The sequence below is a fragment of the Sitophilus oryzae genome, unplaced genomic scaffold (assembly GCF_002938485.1).
Source record: "Sitophilus oryzae breed Bouriz unplaced genomic scaffold, Soryzae_2.0 scaffold_801_pilon_pilon, whole genome shotgun sequence".
Lineage (NCBI taxonomy): Eukaryota > Metazoa > Arthropoda > Insecta > Coleoptera > Curculionidae > Sitophilus > Sitophilus oryzae.
The window spans coordinates 225,539-243,956 of record NW_022147419.1 but is presented as its reverse complement, the minus strand read 5'-3'; the positions used below and the strand labels follow the sequence as shown (position 1 = coordinate 243,956).

Here is an 18,418-nt window from a genome sequence, read left to right as displayed (position 1 = left end):
CAGGTGAGAATGGCGCCACTGGTAAGTAGTGGGGAGCTGGCGCCAGCTAATGGATAGGTGTAGAGGGATCCAGAGACTGGATACATGTAGAAAGATCCAGTAGCCAGTGGATCTGATACTGGATATCTCTACTGAGCTGGCGCAACTATCCAGTAGCTGTCGCCAGTCGCACTGGTGCGCCAAATCCCGGTACCAAAAGTAGCTTCAATTTCAATTAGTTTAAAGCCAAAAGTTTTTGTAGTTTTTTCCCTCCCAGCCGTTGCACGAAATGGCGCGGGAGTTCCATATTAATTAGGTCATCACTGGAATATTTGAAAATACGCGGACTATGTTGCAACACAGCCTCACAGCACAATTCGCTGAGTTTCGGAATACACACCCAGGCAGGATAGACCTTGTTATTTCTCTTCACTTGGTCGTTGACTCTGTAGATGCCGCTGATCATGTAGAGGCAGACCGTCATCAAAAATACTTCAGTATGTATCAGACATTAGATAACAAAGAATATTTAATGTTTAGTGTTTTAGGAGCTTGCTTGAAATAATTGAAAAACAGTTTTAAATTTGGATATTATATTGAAAAAAAACATGTAAATGCTCAATAATAAATCGACATTTTCCAAATTGGATTATGTACAGCCTTCAATAATTTAAAACAAAATTCACTCCAGTACAATTGTAAAAACAATCATCTAAATAATATTGATGCAGTCGAGAAAAAATCGCCTTCAAATAGCCACACTCGCGGTACCTATACTAAGTTGTATAATTTCATTTAATTTAAAGCTTAAAATTTTTGTAGTTTTTTCTCTCCCAGCCGTTGCACGAAATGCCGCGGGAGTCCCATATTAATTAGGTCATCACTGGAATATTTGAAAATATGCGGACTATATTGCAACACAGCCTCCCAGCACAGTTCGCTGAGTTTCGGAATACACACCCAGGCAGAGTAGACCTTGTTACTTCTCTTTACTTGGTCGTTGACGTTGTAGATGCCGCCGAAAACGTAGAGACGACCTTGTGGAGTGATCGAGACTGCGTGGAAACACATAGGCCGGGGTAGGATGCAGGTTTTGAAGTAGGTCCACTGAAGCGTTTTGAGGTTCAGACGCCAGAGATCGTTAAAGATGTTCTCGCCGTCCTGGCCGCCGGTTACGAACACTTCCACGCCGTTGCCGTTGTCGATTTGAGCTGCTCCGTGACATCTACGTCCCATAGGGACGCCTGAAATGTCAAAAATCAAGAGATTAGTTACTCGGAATAGGATAAATTACCAGCGTTGCCACTTGTAACATAATTATCCAATTATAATATATTTTTGAATAGATAAAATAATACTAAAACTTAAACATTATATATAACCGATACCGAATAAACTTTTAGTTATGTAATCGAGGGCGCGATTTTTAAATTTATTGTTGCCAACCATGGACATATTCGGCGCCGGGCTTACCAACTGGAATTTAAATTTCCCGTTGAGGATTTAGGTGGTATTTATTTCCTGATATTGTCATTCTTTTGACACTTTAGTTTTGTATTACGACTTTTTGGTTTAAATTGAATTGTATTGTGATACTTTAAGCTTAAAATTTTTTACTAGCAGACCTTGCAGCCGAACATGGTTCTTTTTAGAACTTCTTTTAGTGCGAAGTATACAAGATAGCTTAATAGCCGTTGCAAAAAGCTCACCACAACCTTATTAGAATATTTTCAATGGGAAAGTGGTAGTAATAGCCCTTTATGTCCCTTAAGTGCTGTTAAGGAGGTGAGTTTTGTTGATATAAATCTATAAATGGTAACTGTTTATATATTTATAATTAATTTTTTTTCCCTAAAATATTTTGATTAAAAGAAAATATGTAAAAGTGGGCAAGCTATGCCGGTCAAGCTTAATCACGCTACTAAAAGTTTATTTGGTATGGTCTATATTTACATTATTACTATGTTGATATTCCTGTAATTTATATCAGTCAAAACATCTTAGATTTCTTTCATTAATTTAGATTTTATTACAAACTTCTTATTTATTCTTTTTTGCACTTTCCCCGTTTGATTTTACTGTGAATACTATGTCAATTTACTGCCAATACCTTGGCTATTTCTCTAACACTTCTCTAGAATCGTATGATTTTAATGTTTATGAATAAATAATTTATGAATTTTAATGTATGAAAATATGGTTCAGCTAACTATAAATATGGAACAATTCAAATCTGTAAAACATCTTCTTATGTTAATTTTAATAATAAATTCCCATATTATACAAAATAAATATCTAACTTTTAATTTTCAAAGTGCTATTAAAAAAATTAATATATTAAAAAATAATTATGTATTAAAATATAGTTACAAAATATTTTTTTTAATTGAGCAATAAGTAATTTAATATTTAAAAGGTGAAATTATAAAATTATTATTAACAGTTAACGACTTAATTTAAATTGTTACTATAGAAAAAAAATGAGAAAATATATATAGATATACATACTGATTTTTAAATTTTGTGTAAAATTATTGCTTCATGCTTTGATGATTTTTGCAAATAAATATATTGATATTATCATTTATTGTTAAAAACTTTAGAATCCGGTAATTCTATAGAAAGGATTACCTTGTACATTACTTTCTATAATGCCGACGGCTAATTTAAACAAATTGCCGCTAATATTTATGATTTTAATGAAACTATTAAGTAATATTTACGCTCTTCAATATTATGAAAAAGTGCTGTATAAATTTATGATTTATAAATATAAAACGAATGTAATGATGAACTCTAAACCAACATCAATTTAATGTTTCAAAAATTTTATTCTAGCTTTTAAAGATTAGGGGGGTGCATATGGTAACAAAAAATTTAAATATGTATATACCATATTTTTTTTGTTAGTTTTGCTAATTTTTGAAAACAATACACATTTTTGAAAACATATCTCGATTTTGTAATAGTATGCTTATTTCTCATTAACATACCATTGTCATGACTTTCTTTTCATAAAATTTTACAGCGAATCGACATTACCCGGTTAATCTCGATAATAACACACAACAAAGCAACCTTTGAATAAGAAGACTAAGGAAGGAGCATAATGCTATCCATGTATTCATGCATGGTGGGCGGAAAAGGCACCATAAAAGCTCTCTAGGGTGGGGATCCTTGACAGTTCTGTTTGACGATTCATTTGACACATTTGAATTTGATTTGAAATTTTGTGGATTTGTCAGTCTTTATGGAGCTTATTTTATGTTATTTATTATTTATTCTATACTGATAGTTGTATAAAGGTAGTAAATCTAGATGGAAATTGTGGCAGAACTTAAATTAACAGTGACACTATCGCGATTTATCGAAAAAGACTCTAAAATAGTTGGTTGTGTAGCGTGCGGTAGATCTCGGCAAAAATTGAGTGAAATAATGGAACAACTTTTCGCTAGTAAGTGACTATATAATATACATACGTGTAATAAACCGATCATTTATGAAATTCACTTAAATTAACTTTAGCTTTTATTTATTACTTGTTAAAAGATTAGATGTCAAAGAATTTAGATACGTTAATTTGACTTACCTGCTTCAGTAGCGTATCGGATGTTTGTGTTAATAAATACTTATTATAACTTATCTATTTTTATTAGAATTATATATATTTTATAACAATTTTAATAACTACCAACATTTATTCACAACGTAAAATAAAACAACAAATTATTGAGTCTACCCCACGTCTACCCTACATCATAGTTTTACATTTTTTAAATAAAATTAGAACGACACTGATAAACCGGAATTTAAGTCGGCCATATTTGAGGCCCATCGCGGTGTACCTAAGATTTCCTTAGTCTTCTTATTCAAAGAAAGCAACCAAAAACATAACCTAACCAAAACATTAACCTGTTAATGTCGACATTAACCGGACATCGGACTTTAACCGTAATACAGGGTGGTCCGAACTGTATTCCGGAAACTTCGGCAGCATATTCTGCAGATAAAAATAAGTAAAAAAGTTCGTATAAATGTATATCCTAAAATGCTTAGTTTCGGAGATACAGGGTGTAGAAGTTTCATTTTTATTTTCATTTTTTCCAAATAATTTCTAAAGTAACGTCAATATTTGGATGAAAAATGGTGTCTGGGAGTTTTTTGACATGAAAAATTTGATTTTGATGTCAATATGACTCCTACTTGTAGAGGGCGACACCTACATATTATTTAACTGGTTTGAAGAATAATAACTTTTCGTCCGTACCTGTATAAAACTACCAGGTAAAAAAATATACATTTACGACGTTTTTTACGTAAAAAAGATCTCTTGGTAAAAATCGCTACGAGTAATGGTTCTCGAGATAATTGGAATAGAATTTATCAATAACTGTCGTCATTGTCATAAATTAAACATGTTAACTAAATAGTTATTAAACTGAAGTCATAAATTTGAAATGTTTTTGTTTTTATGTCAAAAGTTCAACAGAAACTTTTTTATCATCATTTTTTCAAAGAAAAATTTATGATTAATTTAAAAAAATAAAAAGTTCCCAAATTTACTATTTCAGTCAAATAACTATCTACACAACATGTTTATTTTTGTCAATGATGACATGTATTGACTATTTCCATTCTAAATATCTCGAGAACGGTTGCTCGTAGCCACTTTTACCAAGAGATTTTTTGACGTAAAAAATCACAAAAATGTACATTTTTTCACCCAGTAGTTTTATACAGGTACGGAAAAAAAGTTATTACTCTTAAAAACAGTTAAAACACATGTAGGTGGCGCCCCCAATAGTTATATTGACATCAAAATAAAATTTCTCATGTCAAAAGACTCCCAGATACCAATTTTCATCTAAAAATTGACGTTACTTCAGAAATTATTTGGAAAAAATCGAAATAAAAATGAAACTTCTACACCCTGTATCTCCGAAACTAAGCATTTTAGGACATACATTTATACCAACTCTTTTACTTATTTTAATCTGCAGAATATGCTGCCGAAGTTTCCGGAATACTGTTCGGACCACCTTGTATTCATTCCTTTCTTGTACATTTTGTCTTTTTATACCTACTATAGTTTGTATTTTTGTTTTTTGATACGTAGCCACGTGTAGATAAATAAATACTCTGTATATGTTAAAATAACATCACTATAACCACAGAATATCTAGCTACGCAACAGAAGCCTCGTTACATGTATAAAATTGTAGGTAGTAAAAGGAGACAGGCTTTAAAAGTCTGTCTCCAAATCAGATATTTTGATGTGGTAGTTTCGCTACTACATAATAGAGGGCAATAAATTTAAAAGAAAACAGTTTTCTACAAACAAAATTTAAAAGAATGTTGTGCAGTGTTGCCATTGTATAATTCATATCGTAATACTTCCTGATAAAGCCTACCTTCAAATTTGCTACATCATTTAAACATATTAAAATAGATCAGAGCTGTTTTTTTCAGTTTGCCATGTTAGTTGGAATTAAATCTTATGAGCTAAATTACAATCACTTCCTGACGTTTGATTGTATAACTGAATCCTGAATTTTCATTGTAATTCGGCGACAATATAATAAGTATTGTTCTACTATTACGATACCATTTCCTGGCGTTCGATTGGACTTAAACTTGTTATACTACGTATCTTCGGTTACATTGTAATATGATGGTACTATGATGCATATAAAGTGGTACCTTAATATATTACCATATTTCAATACCATTTCCTGGCGTTCGATTGAGCTCATATACTTGCGTATTTTTGATGACATTGCATTATTATGGTACCATGAAGCATATCAACTGGTACCATAATATAGTACTATATTACGTACATGGCGTTCGATTGTGCTTAAACTTGGGATACTACGTATTTTCGGTGACATTGTAATATGATGGTACTATGATGCATATAAAGTGGTACCTTAATATAGTACCATATTACGATACCATTTCCTGGCATTCGATTGGGCTCAAACTTGGTATACTACGTATCTTCGGATACATTGTAATATGACTGAACTATGATGTATATAAAGTGGTACCTTAATATAGTACCATATTACGATACCATTTCATGGCGTTCGATTGTTCTTAAATTTGGTATACTACGGATCTTCGGTGACATTGCAATATTATGGTACCTTAAAGTATATCGAGTGGTACCATAATATAGTACACTATTATGATATCATTTCCTGGAGTTCGATTGGGCCCAAATTTGGTATACTTGCGTTTCTTTATAAAGATTTGTTTAATTAATAATTTTAATTTATTTTACGAATTTTAATTTATTGTTCGATGTCGTGACAGCAACTTTTATGCCGAACTAATATATTATTAATTGTACCTGTGTCACTTTTTAAAATCTACCTAGGTCTATATAAATAACGGGGCAAACGGAAGAAATTTGTTATTATAGTATTTTTTAGTCAGTTAACATTTTTTGTACTGCATTTTAATAAATTATTTCCATTATTATTAAACCTATATTTCATTACTAACGTTCCAGCATTAATAAATATCACTATCAATCGCCCTGTATATTATTAATTTTAAAGGTAATTAAAGGTATTTTCTTAGTTAACATTATAAGGTAGTGTATATTAAAAATATATATGTTATGTAATAATATACTTAAAACTATTTGAATAGCCAAAGGAATAATTAATATAAGTTTATCTGACAAGAAAAGAAGAATAGAAAGAAACACATACTGCATTATACACAATAAAAAATGGGATGCCAATTCAAGTCTTTTTGAATCTGGCAACTGTGCATATTTAGCCGAGCTATAAGGCCGTCGACGAGCCGTCGATCCAAAACCGAAAGTTCAAAATTTCTAATTATATTCTGATTATGATATTGTCGCGCCATCTAGTATTCTATTTGTGCAATTTTAGCTCTTTCATTTCGAGTATTTTTCTGTTGCGTAGCTAGATATTCTGTGCTCCCAGATACCAATTTTCATCTAAAAATTGACGTTACTTCAGAAATTATTTGGAAAAAATCGAAATAAAAATGAAACTTCTGTATCTACTAAACTAAGCATTTTAGGACATACATTTATACCAACTTTTTTACTTATTTTAATCTGCAGAATATGCCGCCGAAGTTTCCGGAATACTGTTCGGACCACCTTGTATACATTCCTTTCTTGTACATTTTGTCTTTTTATACCTACTATAGTTTGTATTTTTGTTTTTTGAGATGTAGCCACGTGCAGATAAATAAATACTCTGTATATGTTAAAATAACATCACTATAACCTACCATGAACGCCGGCTGGTATCGTCTTCTGACTGGCCCATTCCTTCTTGTCGATGTCGAAGGTCGGTATGCGCTCGAAGTCGTACACGTCCTCGGCGGTACCGCCGGCCAAAATGTAGATCTTTCGACCGTCGAAACCAACCTCGTGCCGGTACCTGCCGGGAGGTTCGTAGTCGCCGGTGCCGTTACATATGTACACTATTTCCCAAGTCAATGTTTTTAAATTTAACCTGGAACAAAATAATACTTAACTGAATATTATTTGAATCATTCAATTAGCTTGATTTTCCTAACTCAATGTTAATTAGCGCTGATCAATATTGTCGCGATGAATATAATCAGATTAAATAATTTTAAAAAACAGAGTCGGACTTGAAAATATTTAAAATAATAATTAAATAGTTTTGTTGTTGTTAAGGTAAAAAAAGTAGAAAGTGTGGTATATCATTGTACTCGGGAGACCGAGTTCTTTCAAAACCTATTCCGTATTTAAAAAAATTAAGTTGGCCTGTGTATCTCACTAATTATTAGCAAATATGAAAATCTAAAAATACTATCAAAAAGCCCTAATAAAGTGGCTATGAGAATGTGCAATTAGTTTTTTGATTTTCTAAAAAGTAACGACAGGAAAAAATAAAATTGATTTTCCAAAAAATCCGTTTTTTTTTTGTTAAAAAAATCATCCCTTGAAATTTTTGAAACTTTTTTGATAGCATCTTGGTGAACATCCCAAGGCGGAACTTTGCCCCAATTTAACCATCTTCGTAATGCAGATGATCTAGCTAGGAAAGGAGCGAACACTCCACTAACTGGACCAGAACCGTTCTGTTTTTTCCAAGCGGAAACCAACTAAAAGCGGAACTGAAGAATCTGGAAGACTCCAACCGCAACTTGGAATGGGTGTCCTCCAACGGTCTAAGACACTCGAAAAAGTTCCTCAGAACCTACGACCGAGAAAAATCGAAGGTTTTCCTTGATTTAAGTAAAAACAATCTTCGGATTGTCACGGGGTTTCTAACAGGACACTGTCTCCTCAACGAACACCTCAGTAGGCTGAAACTGAGAAACAACGGCGAATGCAGATTCTGTGGGGAATATGGGGAAACACCAGAACACCTCATCATGAGTGCGCCGAGACGACGACCATTCGTGCCATGAACTTTGGTACGGCTGATGTCAAGGATGGAGAGCTGGCCTCTGTGGAGCCGTCTCAGATACTGGCTTTTGTTAAAGCCTTGAGACTGTATGATGAGTTATAGCTCGTTATAACTCAAGAAAGGGGAACACACAATAGATCTTTAAGGTCGCGGTGACTAACTCCCCTCCTAAACATTCTACATTCTACAACCATCTTCGTATCTGTTACGGTTTCCGAGATACCAATACCTCGAATTGGTGCTACAAAAATACAATACAATACTGTATAGTACATACATATGTATAAAACCTGTGACATTTGACATATACGACATTTTTAGTAAAAATTAAACGTAACTAAAACTAAAACTCTGTAATTTATTTTTTGAATAAGAATATTACAGCTCAAAAATAAAAAATAAGTCAGTTAAAAGTAGGACCAAATATAATACTAACACCGAGACTAACCTTCTTAATAAATTAGATATTTGTTCATAAGAGTGACATTTTAAATAGTTACAACCTAAATAACTAACTTTAAGAAATAACTAATTTTTTGGCCAATAAATATGTATGTATGTACATATGTTAGAAATTGACACCGATAACTTATACAAATTGTTCTTTTACAATACTTCATTTTTATATTAAAACAAATGTGTTTTACATTAAATGTCGTATTTTTTTATTACTTTGTTACTACAATGGTTTATTAGCGTAAAAATTAACAAATATGTTAATTTAAAGTTTTTACTGCTTTTTACTAATAAAAAAAGGTCTATTACAAAATAAATAATATGAAATACTAAAATAAAATAAATTTAAAGTCATTAAAATCAGCATTCTTCAACGATTTCATTACTAGCAAATAACACAATAGCAGATTCCATAAAAAAGCAATTGTCTGAAAATAATTTAATTGTAGTTTTCATTTGTTCTGTATTTTCTTAATTTGAAAATAACTTGCGTCCTTTATATTGTCAAGTAATGTTACTGTTATGACATCTGTGTATATAGAAGGTGTGTGAAATTTATCAGTTAATAAAATACACGGTTTCTTACATCAATTATTGTATGAAGTGTTATGTTTATATTATTTTTTTCTATCACGTAATAAGCATAAATATCACACTGGTTCATACAATGAAATTTAAATTTTATTGTCTAATAAATTTCACACATTATAATAGCTAGATTTCCAATGTAAATCGGGGTCCGGTGAACTATCTAGACATACGATTTTTGCATTTTTGTTTTTTTGCTCAAAAAGTAACCATTTTTTGTCGTAACTTTAAATAAAAAAAATGCGGATTGAGCTTGATTTTCATGCCTCTGTTATCCGTTGATACGATAATGGTCCAACGGCGCTCTGATTGGTCATAACGTTTAGATGCCACGTTTCATCCGTAAATTTTTTACTCCAGCCTGCTCCAGCCCGTCGACGCAGAAAGATCGTACGATAACGGACGTTTTGACACTTTTTTGACAAATTTAATCTAACTCTAATAAAAATATAATACTACAAGAGCTAACAACGTCGAATTTTAAGAAAGCTTGTTCTTTAATATATCTTTTGCTAAGCTCTCCTAGCCAAAGTGCGGGCCGTCTGGCTGTCGGTAGAGTACTACGGTTCACTACTGCGCATCACATCTGTACAGGGTATCCCATTTTCGTGTGTTTTATGGGATTTCTCGTTTATGAGTAGACATACAAAGATGCGATTTTCACACTACTTTGCTACTTTTTTATGAAACTAAATATGCTACACATAGGTTTGTCCTAGTCTCCTTAATTCCTGGAACACAGGGCGATTTGAGATGCGCAGTAGTGGACAGATGTTGAATACAGATATGATGCGCAGTAGTGAACGCAACGTCTATCGGCAGCCAGACGACTCGCACGCTGTTCCAGAGAACATAACAAAAGTTATATTAAAAAAACAGCTCTCTTAAAATTCTCTCCCAAAAACGTTGCTAGCTCTTAGACTATAATAGTACCAGAGCTAGCAACGTCGGAAAAACAAGTACTTTAAGACGTCTAGCTCTTTGATATATCTTTTAGTATACTCTCTAGAACAGCATGCTGCCCGTCTGGCTGCCTGTAAGCGTTCCCTACTGCGTATTGAAAGAAGATCCTATATTTTTATTAGTCCTTTAAATTCTAGTATTGAATACAAATCAGACATATCTCCATAGCGCAGTGCGTAGAGTTTCCGACCACGAACCGATGATTCAGAGTTCGAATCCGGGTCAGGGCAAAGACTTTTTTATTTTATTTTCGTTTATATTCTGATAGTAAAGTATTAAATATTTGTTTTTTTTAAACTACCAGAGTTATTACAATACTAAATTTAAAAACTACAATACTAAATTTAAAAACTTACTAATTTTCTAACCAATCCAAGTCTTTAAATTCAACCAATAAAATTAATATCGTATTAAGGAGTCATACTGACATCAGAATCAAATTTCTCATGCACAAAAACTCATCTAAATATTGACGTTGCTTCAGAAATTATTTGGAAAAAATCGAAATAAAAATGAAACTTCTATACCCTGTATCTCCGAAACTAAGCATTTTAGGACGTACATTTATACGAAGTTTTTTACTTATTTTTATCTGCAGAATATGCTGCCGAATATTTTTCCGGAATACAGTCCGGACCATCCTGTAAGTGACCATCTGAGAAAAAAATATATGAATATACCTATACTATGAAGTAATATCCCACATCTGCAAGACTTACAAAAGCTACATTACTTGAAATATATTTCCTTAATGACGTTTTTTTCCTACTTAAGTCGTACACTATATCGCAAAAGCCAGTGTAAAATTAGATTAAAAATACGCCTTTGTCTGATTACTATGTAATACAATTGAAGTGGCTGGTGCATGACTGATATCAACCATATGTTCATTTGCGTAAGACCGATTGATTATATATTCCGTCCAGTTATACTCTCACGTGAAAACAATCGGTATAATCGTCAATGTTTAGAGAGATTATACAACGGAAATAAGTAGAATATGATTTAATAAAAAAAATGATATTAAATAATACCTTTTAATTGACATTTTACAGTCTTACTTCTATTTTAATACTTTTTTTCCAATAATATACATTAAATGGTGTATTAATTTCAGAATTTAGAAGTCTGGAAAGATAATCTGAGTGAAGTCAAAGTGCGATAGAAATATAACTTACTAGCGTGTATCAGCGACTTCGTTCGCGTCGAATTAATCATTTGTAATGGTGATGATAAAGCAAAGCAGAAAAATTTTCTCATATTTATGTCAGCATGAGAAAAAACAATATGGCGATATTATTATATAACTTGGTAATATTTTAGGGGTAGTTTCATCTCGTTGGAATTTGACTTTCGAAAAATCAGTTTGCCAAAAATAAGCTTTTGACGTCAAGCAGTTGAAGCAGAATCGTGGTTAATCAATTACCCAACTTTTTAGAACACCCTGTATGAAGAGTTTTCCCGAAAGACTAACCGTTTTTTAAATAACAAATATTGTAATATTTGAGGAGCGTTTTCACCCTCTTGGAATTTGAGATTCGAGAAACACCTCCTTATCGAACCTCTACACCCCACAGTCAATCCGTTTGCCAAAAATCAGCTTTAAACGTTAAGCAGTTGAAGCAGAATCGTGATTACTCAATGGTCATATTTTATGAAACACCCTGTTTAAATTTATAAAAAATCTTAAAATATGTAAAACAACAAAATAAAATATACGTGTTTAAGAGTTTTTCCGAAAAACTTACCGGATTTTAAATAAAAAATATTTTAATATTTGAGTGATAGTTTCACCCCCTTAGAATTCGAGTTTCGAAAAATCCCTTCTTATCGAACCTCTACACCCTAAAGTCAATCTGTTTTCCAAAAATCAGCTTTTTACGTCAAGCGCTTTAAGCAGGATCGTGATTAATCAATGACCAGATTTTTCGAAACACCCTGTAGACATTTTTAAAAAATCTTAAAATATGTAAAAAAACAAAATAAAATATACGTGTTTAAGCGTCTTTTCGGAAACTTGACCGTTTTTTAAATAAAAAATATTGTAATATTTGCGGGGTGGTTTCACCCCCTTGGAACTGGAATTTCGAAAAATCCCTTCTTATCGAACCTCTACACCCTAGAATCAACCTGTATGGCAAAACTGAGCTTCTTACGTTGAGTGGTTTGAGCAGGATCGTGATTAATCAGTATGTCAGTCACTTAAGGATTTTATATATTACTATAGATTACTGAAGTATAATTTTGTATTGATTCCTAAAAATTACATTTACTATAGTCTGTTCAACGAGTCAGGGAAAATATCGACAGACGACGGCGACGGACGTCCAGAAAATGGCAGAAAATACAATACCGGGTGCGTCTCAAAAGTGGCCCTCCCTTATAACTTTTTTATTTTTTCAGATAAAAAATCGAGATTTGGTATATTAATATATGACATAAATTAGGATTGATGACATATCATATGTCAACTTTTGACATTTTCGAATATGGTTTATTTGAAATTACAACATGCGATGCATAACGACAATTTGACTCGAAATACCAAGTGTATGGTACCAAATTATTCGTAAAAAATGCTTTTAACAAATATGCTAATGAGTCACCCTCGTTCCATTTGAAAAAATTGAGATACCTATACGATTTGGGCATCGTTTAACCGGCCAGGACATGACACGAATAATATTAGACAATCAAATCTATTTTTCCAAGGCTCCTTGACACAAGATTAGTGTTTTTAACGCACAAATGTCAAAAGTTGACATATGATATTTTTCTTATTTCCGGTGAAACAGGAAGTGACAGAAAACAATTGAATACGTCAATCAATCCTAATTTATGTCATATACTAACATAGCAAATCTCATTTTTTATCTGAAAAAATAAAAAAACCATCATGTATCCTCTCGTCGGAGAGACTTTATTATCATGATGGAAACGATTCGTTAAAACTATGGAGGGGCAGAGGTACGGAGAATTATCACCGTGTATTGAAAAATGGTCATTAAAGAGGGAACAATTAAGATAGCGCTGATGTAGCAACAGTTCTACATTTGACAGAAACAATACAAAATCAACAGAAACGTCAAAAATATTTAAAACAGGAAATAATTAAAAAGATATAGATAAATATGTGATTTCTGAAGGCGTGTGTGTTGCCACTCTTTTTTTTTACTAACTTTACCTGATTTATATCCGCTAAGTTCAGTTTGATCCCTGATTCCTTATTAGCACCACTGTTGTCATTTAGTGAATACTTATTTTCTCTTTTTAGGTGACCACTTTTTCAAAGTTCCATAAGAGATGATTCTCCTTACCTCTAACCCTACCTCTATATACACATACAAATAAAGTTGACATGAAAAAAAACAGTGCCAAACATTAATTGAATAAAAAGAAAAAGTTTTAAGATCTTTAAATATCGATAGAATTTATTTTACAGAAAAAGAGCGGTATATTGAAAAGTTAAATAGGATTTAACATGGATTAATTAATATAAGAAAAATCAATCCTAAAAAATTGGAACATTTTAAAATACAGAATAATTTAAGACCCAAAGCTACTATAACAAAAAAAAGTACCATGGAAACTACAAAATTACCATGATTTCTTGACAGCTATGGATAAAATCGTTCTTTTTAAACAATAATCTACTTAAAACCGGATTATTTTTTATAAAGAAAACCACAGTACCTTGAAGAAAAAAAAATCGTCAACTGATCTAATATTTATTAAATATGTAAATAAACATTTAAAAAATACATCCGTAGTCAAGATGCCAAAAACAATTTTTATTTTTTTACATTCAGAATTAATTTTAATTAAATATGCATAGAATCATATTTGATTAATACATACAGACTATAACTTATGGTTAACTGATTTTAGGATCTTCTACTTAAAGCAATTTAAGAAATTATTAGTAAAATATTCTCAAACCTTATATTAGTATATATTTTTTATTTATAAATTCAAAAAAAGAAAAATAAAAACTATAATATACTCATTATGGGAGCTGCTGTAAATGTCTAGGTGAATTTAATAATAATATTAAAAGATAGGTAATTAGTCAACAGGGAGGGTTTCATTTAAAATGCTAATAAAAAATATACCAATTATAATAAATTGTAGAAAATATTCATAAAAATGTAATATAAAATACATTTATAAATACACATAATCAATAAAAGAAATGTATAATAATTTTATTAAACAAGGGGGGGGGGGATACAAAACAGAATATTAATCAGAAAATAGAAACTTAATTGAAAATTAAAGTAAAATAGAAGTATTCCTTATATTATTTTTAACTGGGTAATTAAAAAAGCCTTAATATATTAACTAGTAATAAAAATGACACTGCTCTACTAATATTTGATTAAATATTTTTTCTTCTTAAATATATTTGTTAATTATCAAAAGATCATTTATAAAGATAAGGTAATCTGTATTTACTTATAACCTTCTTACATATAATCTAATATAGAAATATCTTTAAAATACTTTTGCAATTTTTGAAGTTAAATGAACAAACTTACCTATGTATATCACATGTATAGTCAAAACCAGTTGTCCCACCTATGGCATACAAATAATCATTATGATACACAATGGCTTGCCCGTATTGGGGCAATGGCAATTGCCCTGTAGCTTGTACCTCAACCATAGGGCTGGCTTCATCGTTTACATTACATACATATAACTGGTTGCTGCATCTTGTTCCAAAAGGAGATCCAGTACCACCATATATCTAATAACAAAAAACAGATATAGATTTCTATACAGGGTTGTTCACCATATACGACACGGAATATTGTAGCTAAACGGTTAGATTTTTACAAATTGTTAGTTTTGGGTTCGTTGAAGGACTATTAGGGCTACAATCTAAAATAATTTTACAAGATACACAGTGTTTCAAATAAGTAAAAAATATTATAGTTGTATTTTTTTTTTAAATAGAATACCCTGTATATTATTTAATTTTTAGATTCTACTATTGAAATAAAGGTAAATTTTATTAAGGTTTATCACGCTTAATCCTTACCATTTTTGAAATATTTTCAGTTTTATGAAATTGCTGTAAAAATTTTAAGACTTCATTTCTCCAAGGGTATCGAAATTTTTAATACTAAATATTTACTGAAGTTTATTTATTGATCAGATATTGTGTTGCAATAATAAACAAAATTCTACCTTATACGGAGTGTCTAAAAATTTATATTAAATAATTACTAGCTTTAAACGGCTTTAACTTCTTTAATTTAAATGGAACACCCTGTATATTTTACGAGAATCAGACGCACAATTTAATGGTCTATCAAATTGTATTATACCATTTTTACCTATCTCTTCAAGTTTTCGAAAAAAATGAATTTTCTAATAATTTAGACCTTATTTATCACTATACCCATGGAATATTGACATTTTAGATTATTTTTAAAGATGTAACAAATTTTCAAAAAACACAGATACTAATATTGTCGATATAGTTCGCTTATTTCATTAAAAGATAAAAAAACTCAATATATGAGCCCAGTATTCAAACTACATTAATTGACTGTTTACGTTGATTAATAATAATTGCTCCAAATACTGAAAAACTGAATTTTGTATGTGTATTAGACAGTGTGGTAAAAAGTAACACTTTATAAATTTTATTTCATTTTTTGACGAATGCTTATTTATAACAAGAGAGACGTTCATTTTCATAACTTATTATTGTATTGATTTCTGAGTCAAATCCACATTTATTTAGAATAATTTATTAATTAAAACAATTAAGTATGTAATTAACTAATTTTTGGGAGGAAATAATGGTGGTATATTAATAATTAGTAATAATTGGTATATTCTTTTACAAAGATTTAAATAGTTTTCGTTTTGTAAACAAATGGGCTTGCAATATTATTATTTTTACCACCTGTACATTTTGTACATATGTTTCTTTAAAATAATCTAAAATGTCAATATTCCATGGGTATAGTGAGTGATAAATGAGGTCTAAATTATAATAAAATGCAGTTTCTACGAAAACTTGAAGATATAGGTAAAATATGCTATAATACAATTTGATAAACAATTAAATTGTGCATCTGATTTGCGTAAAATATACAGGGTGTTTCATTTAAATTAAACAAGTTATTGCCGTTTAAAGCTAGTAATTATTTAATATAAATTTCTAGACACTCTGTATAAGATAGTATAATTTTTATTATTACAACACAATATCTGATCAATAAATAATCTTCAGTATATATTTAGTATTAAAACCTTTAATACCCATGGAGAAATAAAAGCTTAAATTTTTTACTGCAATTTCACAAAATTGAAAATATTTCATAAACGGTAAGGTTTAAGTGTGATAAACCTTAATCAAATTTACCTTTATTTCAATCGTAGAATCAAAAAATGGAATAATATATAGGGTGTCCCATTTAAAAAAATACAACTATTATATTTTGTGCTTATTTGGGACACTCTGTATCTTGTAAAAGTATTTTTAAATTGTTGCTCTAATAGTCCTTCAACGAACCCAAGTTTACAATTTGTAAAAATCTAATTGTTTAGCTACAATACTCCATGTAATATGTGGTGAACAACTCTGTATATTCCTTCTACCTTTATGCTTAACGCTTAAGCATGTATAATTAATTAAATTAATAGTGAAGTCTTTATTTTAAAAATGCCAAGTCAAATATTATGAATTTATCATGTTAATGAATAAGCTTTTATTTTTTAATTGTGCAAAATACATTGACATTGATTTTGGCCTTAATATTTTTGTATCGCAATACCTACAGCTCCAAACTGATCTAAAAACCAACATTTTCTTTTATGATACTGTCAAGGATTTTTTAAAAATGCCTCTATAATAATAAAAAGGGTTTTAAAAATACTTTAATTTTGACTAATTGTAATAAGAAAAATAAGGTAAAACTATATTTAAGGATATGTTAGAAAGTTCAATCCTAACTAAATTGCCATACTACAATTTATTATTTCCTATAGGCTGTATGAAGTAATAATAATTAATTTAATACATGGCTAGATTTGAAATGTAATTGGTCCCATTAAATATAAACAAAATTTGTATTGGAATAATTTCAATGTGTGTTATTAGTTTAAAGTTAATATTTCACCAAATTTACTTTCAATATAACATTTAGCCTTAAATAAAATTACAACTATCACTTATTGCACTCACCATTAGTATATTTTGATGTAGTATCACAGCATTCGATACTAATTCTTTAGGTAATGTAGGGCTATTCCTAAATTTTGTCCACTTCCTTGAAGCAAAGTTAAATTTCCAAAGTTCTTGGAATAAAGGATAAGAATCTATGTAAGAATCGTCTTCATAATGATATTCTTCAAACCTTATCAACGGATTGTATCCTCCAAACGAGTAGAAATTAGCCGAATCGGCCCCTATACGATGGCCACTTCTCGGGGGTGGAATTTTATTGTTCGAAGAAGAAAACACCACCTTCTCGTACTTGAAGGGTTTAAAGGAATACGTATTAAACTTCCCATCACTTTTCTTTTCGCTATTGCACATCTTTAAAATATATGTATAGAAAATGCAGAAAACTTTCTTCAGAAAACTGGGAAAACATTTGGAAAACATTCATGATAGTGTGCACACAAACAGAGCGAGCGAACGAATAACATTTTGAAGGTTTTCAGAACGCGGTTTCACAACGAATTTTTTAACGAAGGTTGCTCGCAAATATCAATTCAAAACGGGTAAAATGATGTAATATTCAACATCTTGTAAACCCGATTGCCTTCAACCAACAAAAAAGAACCTTCGTAAGGTGAAGAACGAAAAGAAAAATAATAAACTGACAGACAACAGACAATTGACCACCTTGACAACCGACGTATAAATGACAATGGCTTGCCAAATTTATTTCAATAAAAATCATTTACATATTTTTAATATCTACTAATGCACTTGCTGATGCACATGAAACTAATGTATTTAAACAACGTTATGT

At 30.7% G+C, this 18,418-nt stretch overlaps 1 protein-coding gene across 1 annotated transcript; it reads right to left on the bottom strand.

Annotated features, from left to right (window-relative positions):
• Window positions 1-556: 556 nt before the first annotated feature.
• On the bottom strand, window positions 557-18,294 carry LOC115888577 (kelch domain-containing protein 10 homolog). Its single transcript, XM_030908338.1, has 4 exons — window positions 17,623-18,294; window positions 14,957-15,168; window positions 7,258-7,484; window positions 557-1,223 (listed from the first exon to the last, which is right to left on the bottom strand). Exons 1-4 carry the CDS (start codon window positions 18,043-18,045, stop codon window positions 787-789), a joined length of 1,299 nt encoding a protein of 432 aa, XP_030764198.1. The 5' UTR covers window positions 18,046-18,294; the 3' UTR covers window positions 557-786.
• Between the last annotated feature and the right edge of the window lie 124 nt (window positions 18,295-18,418).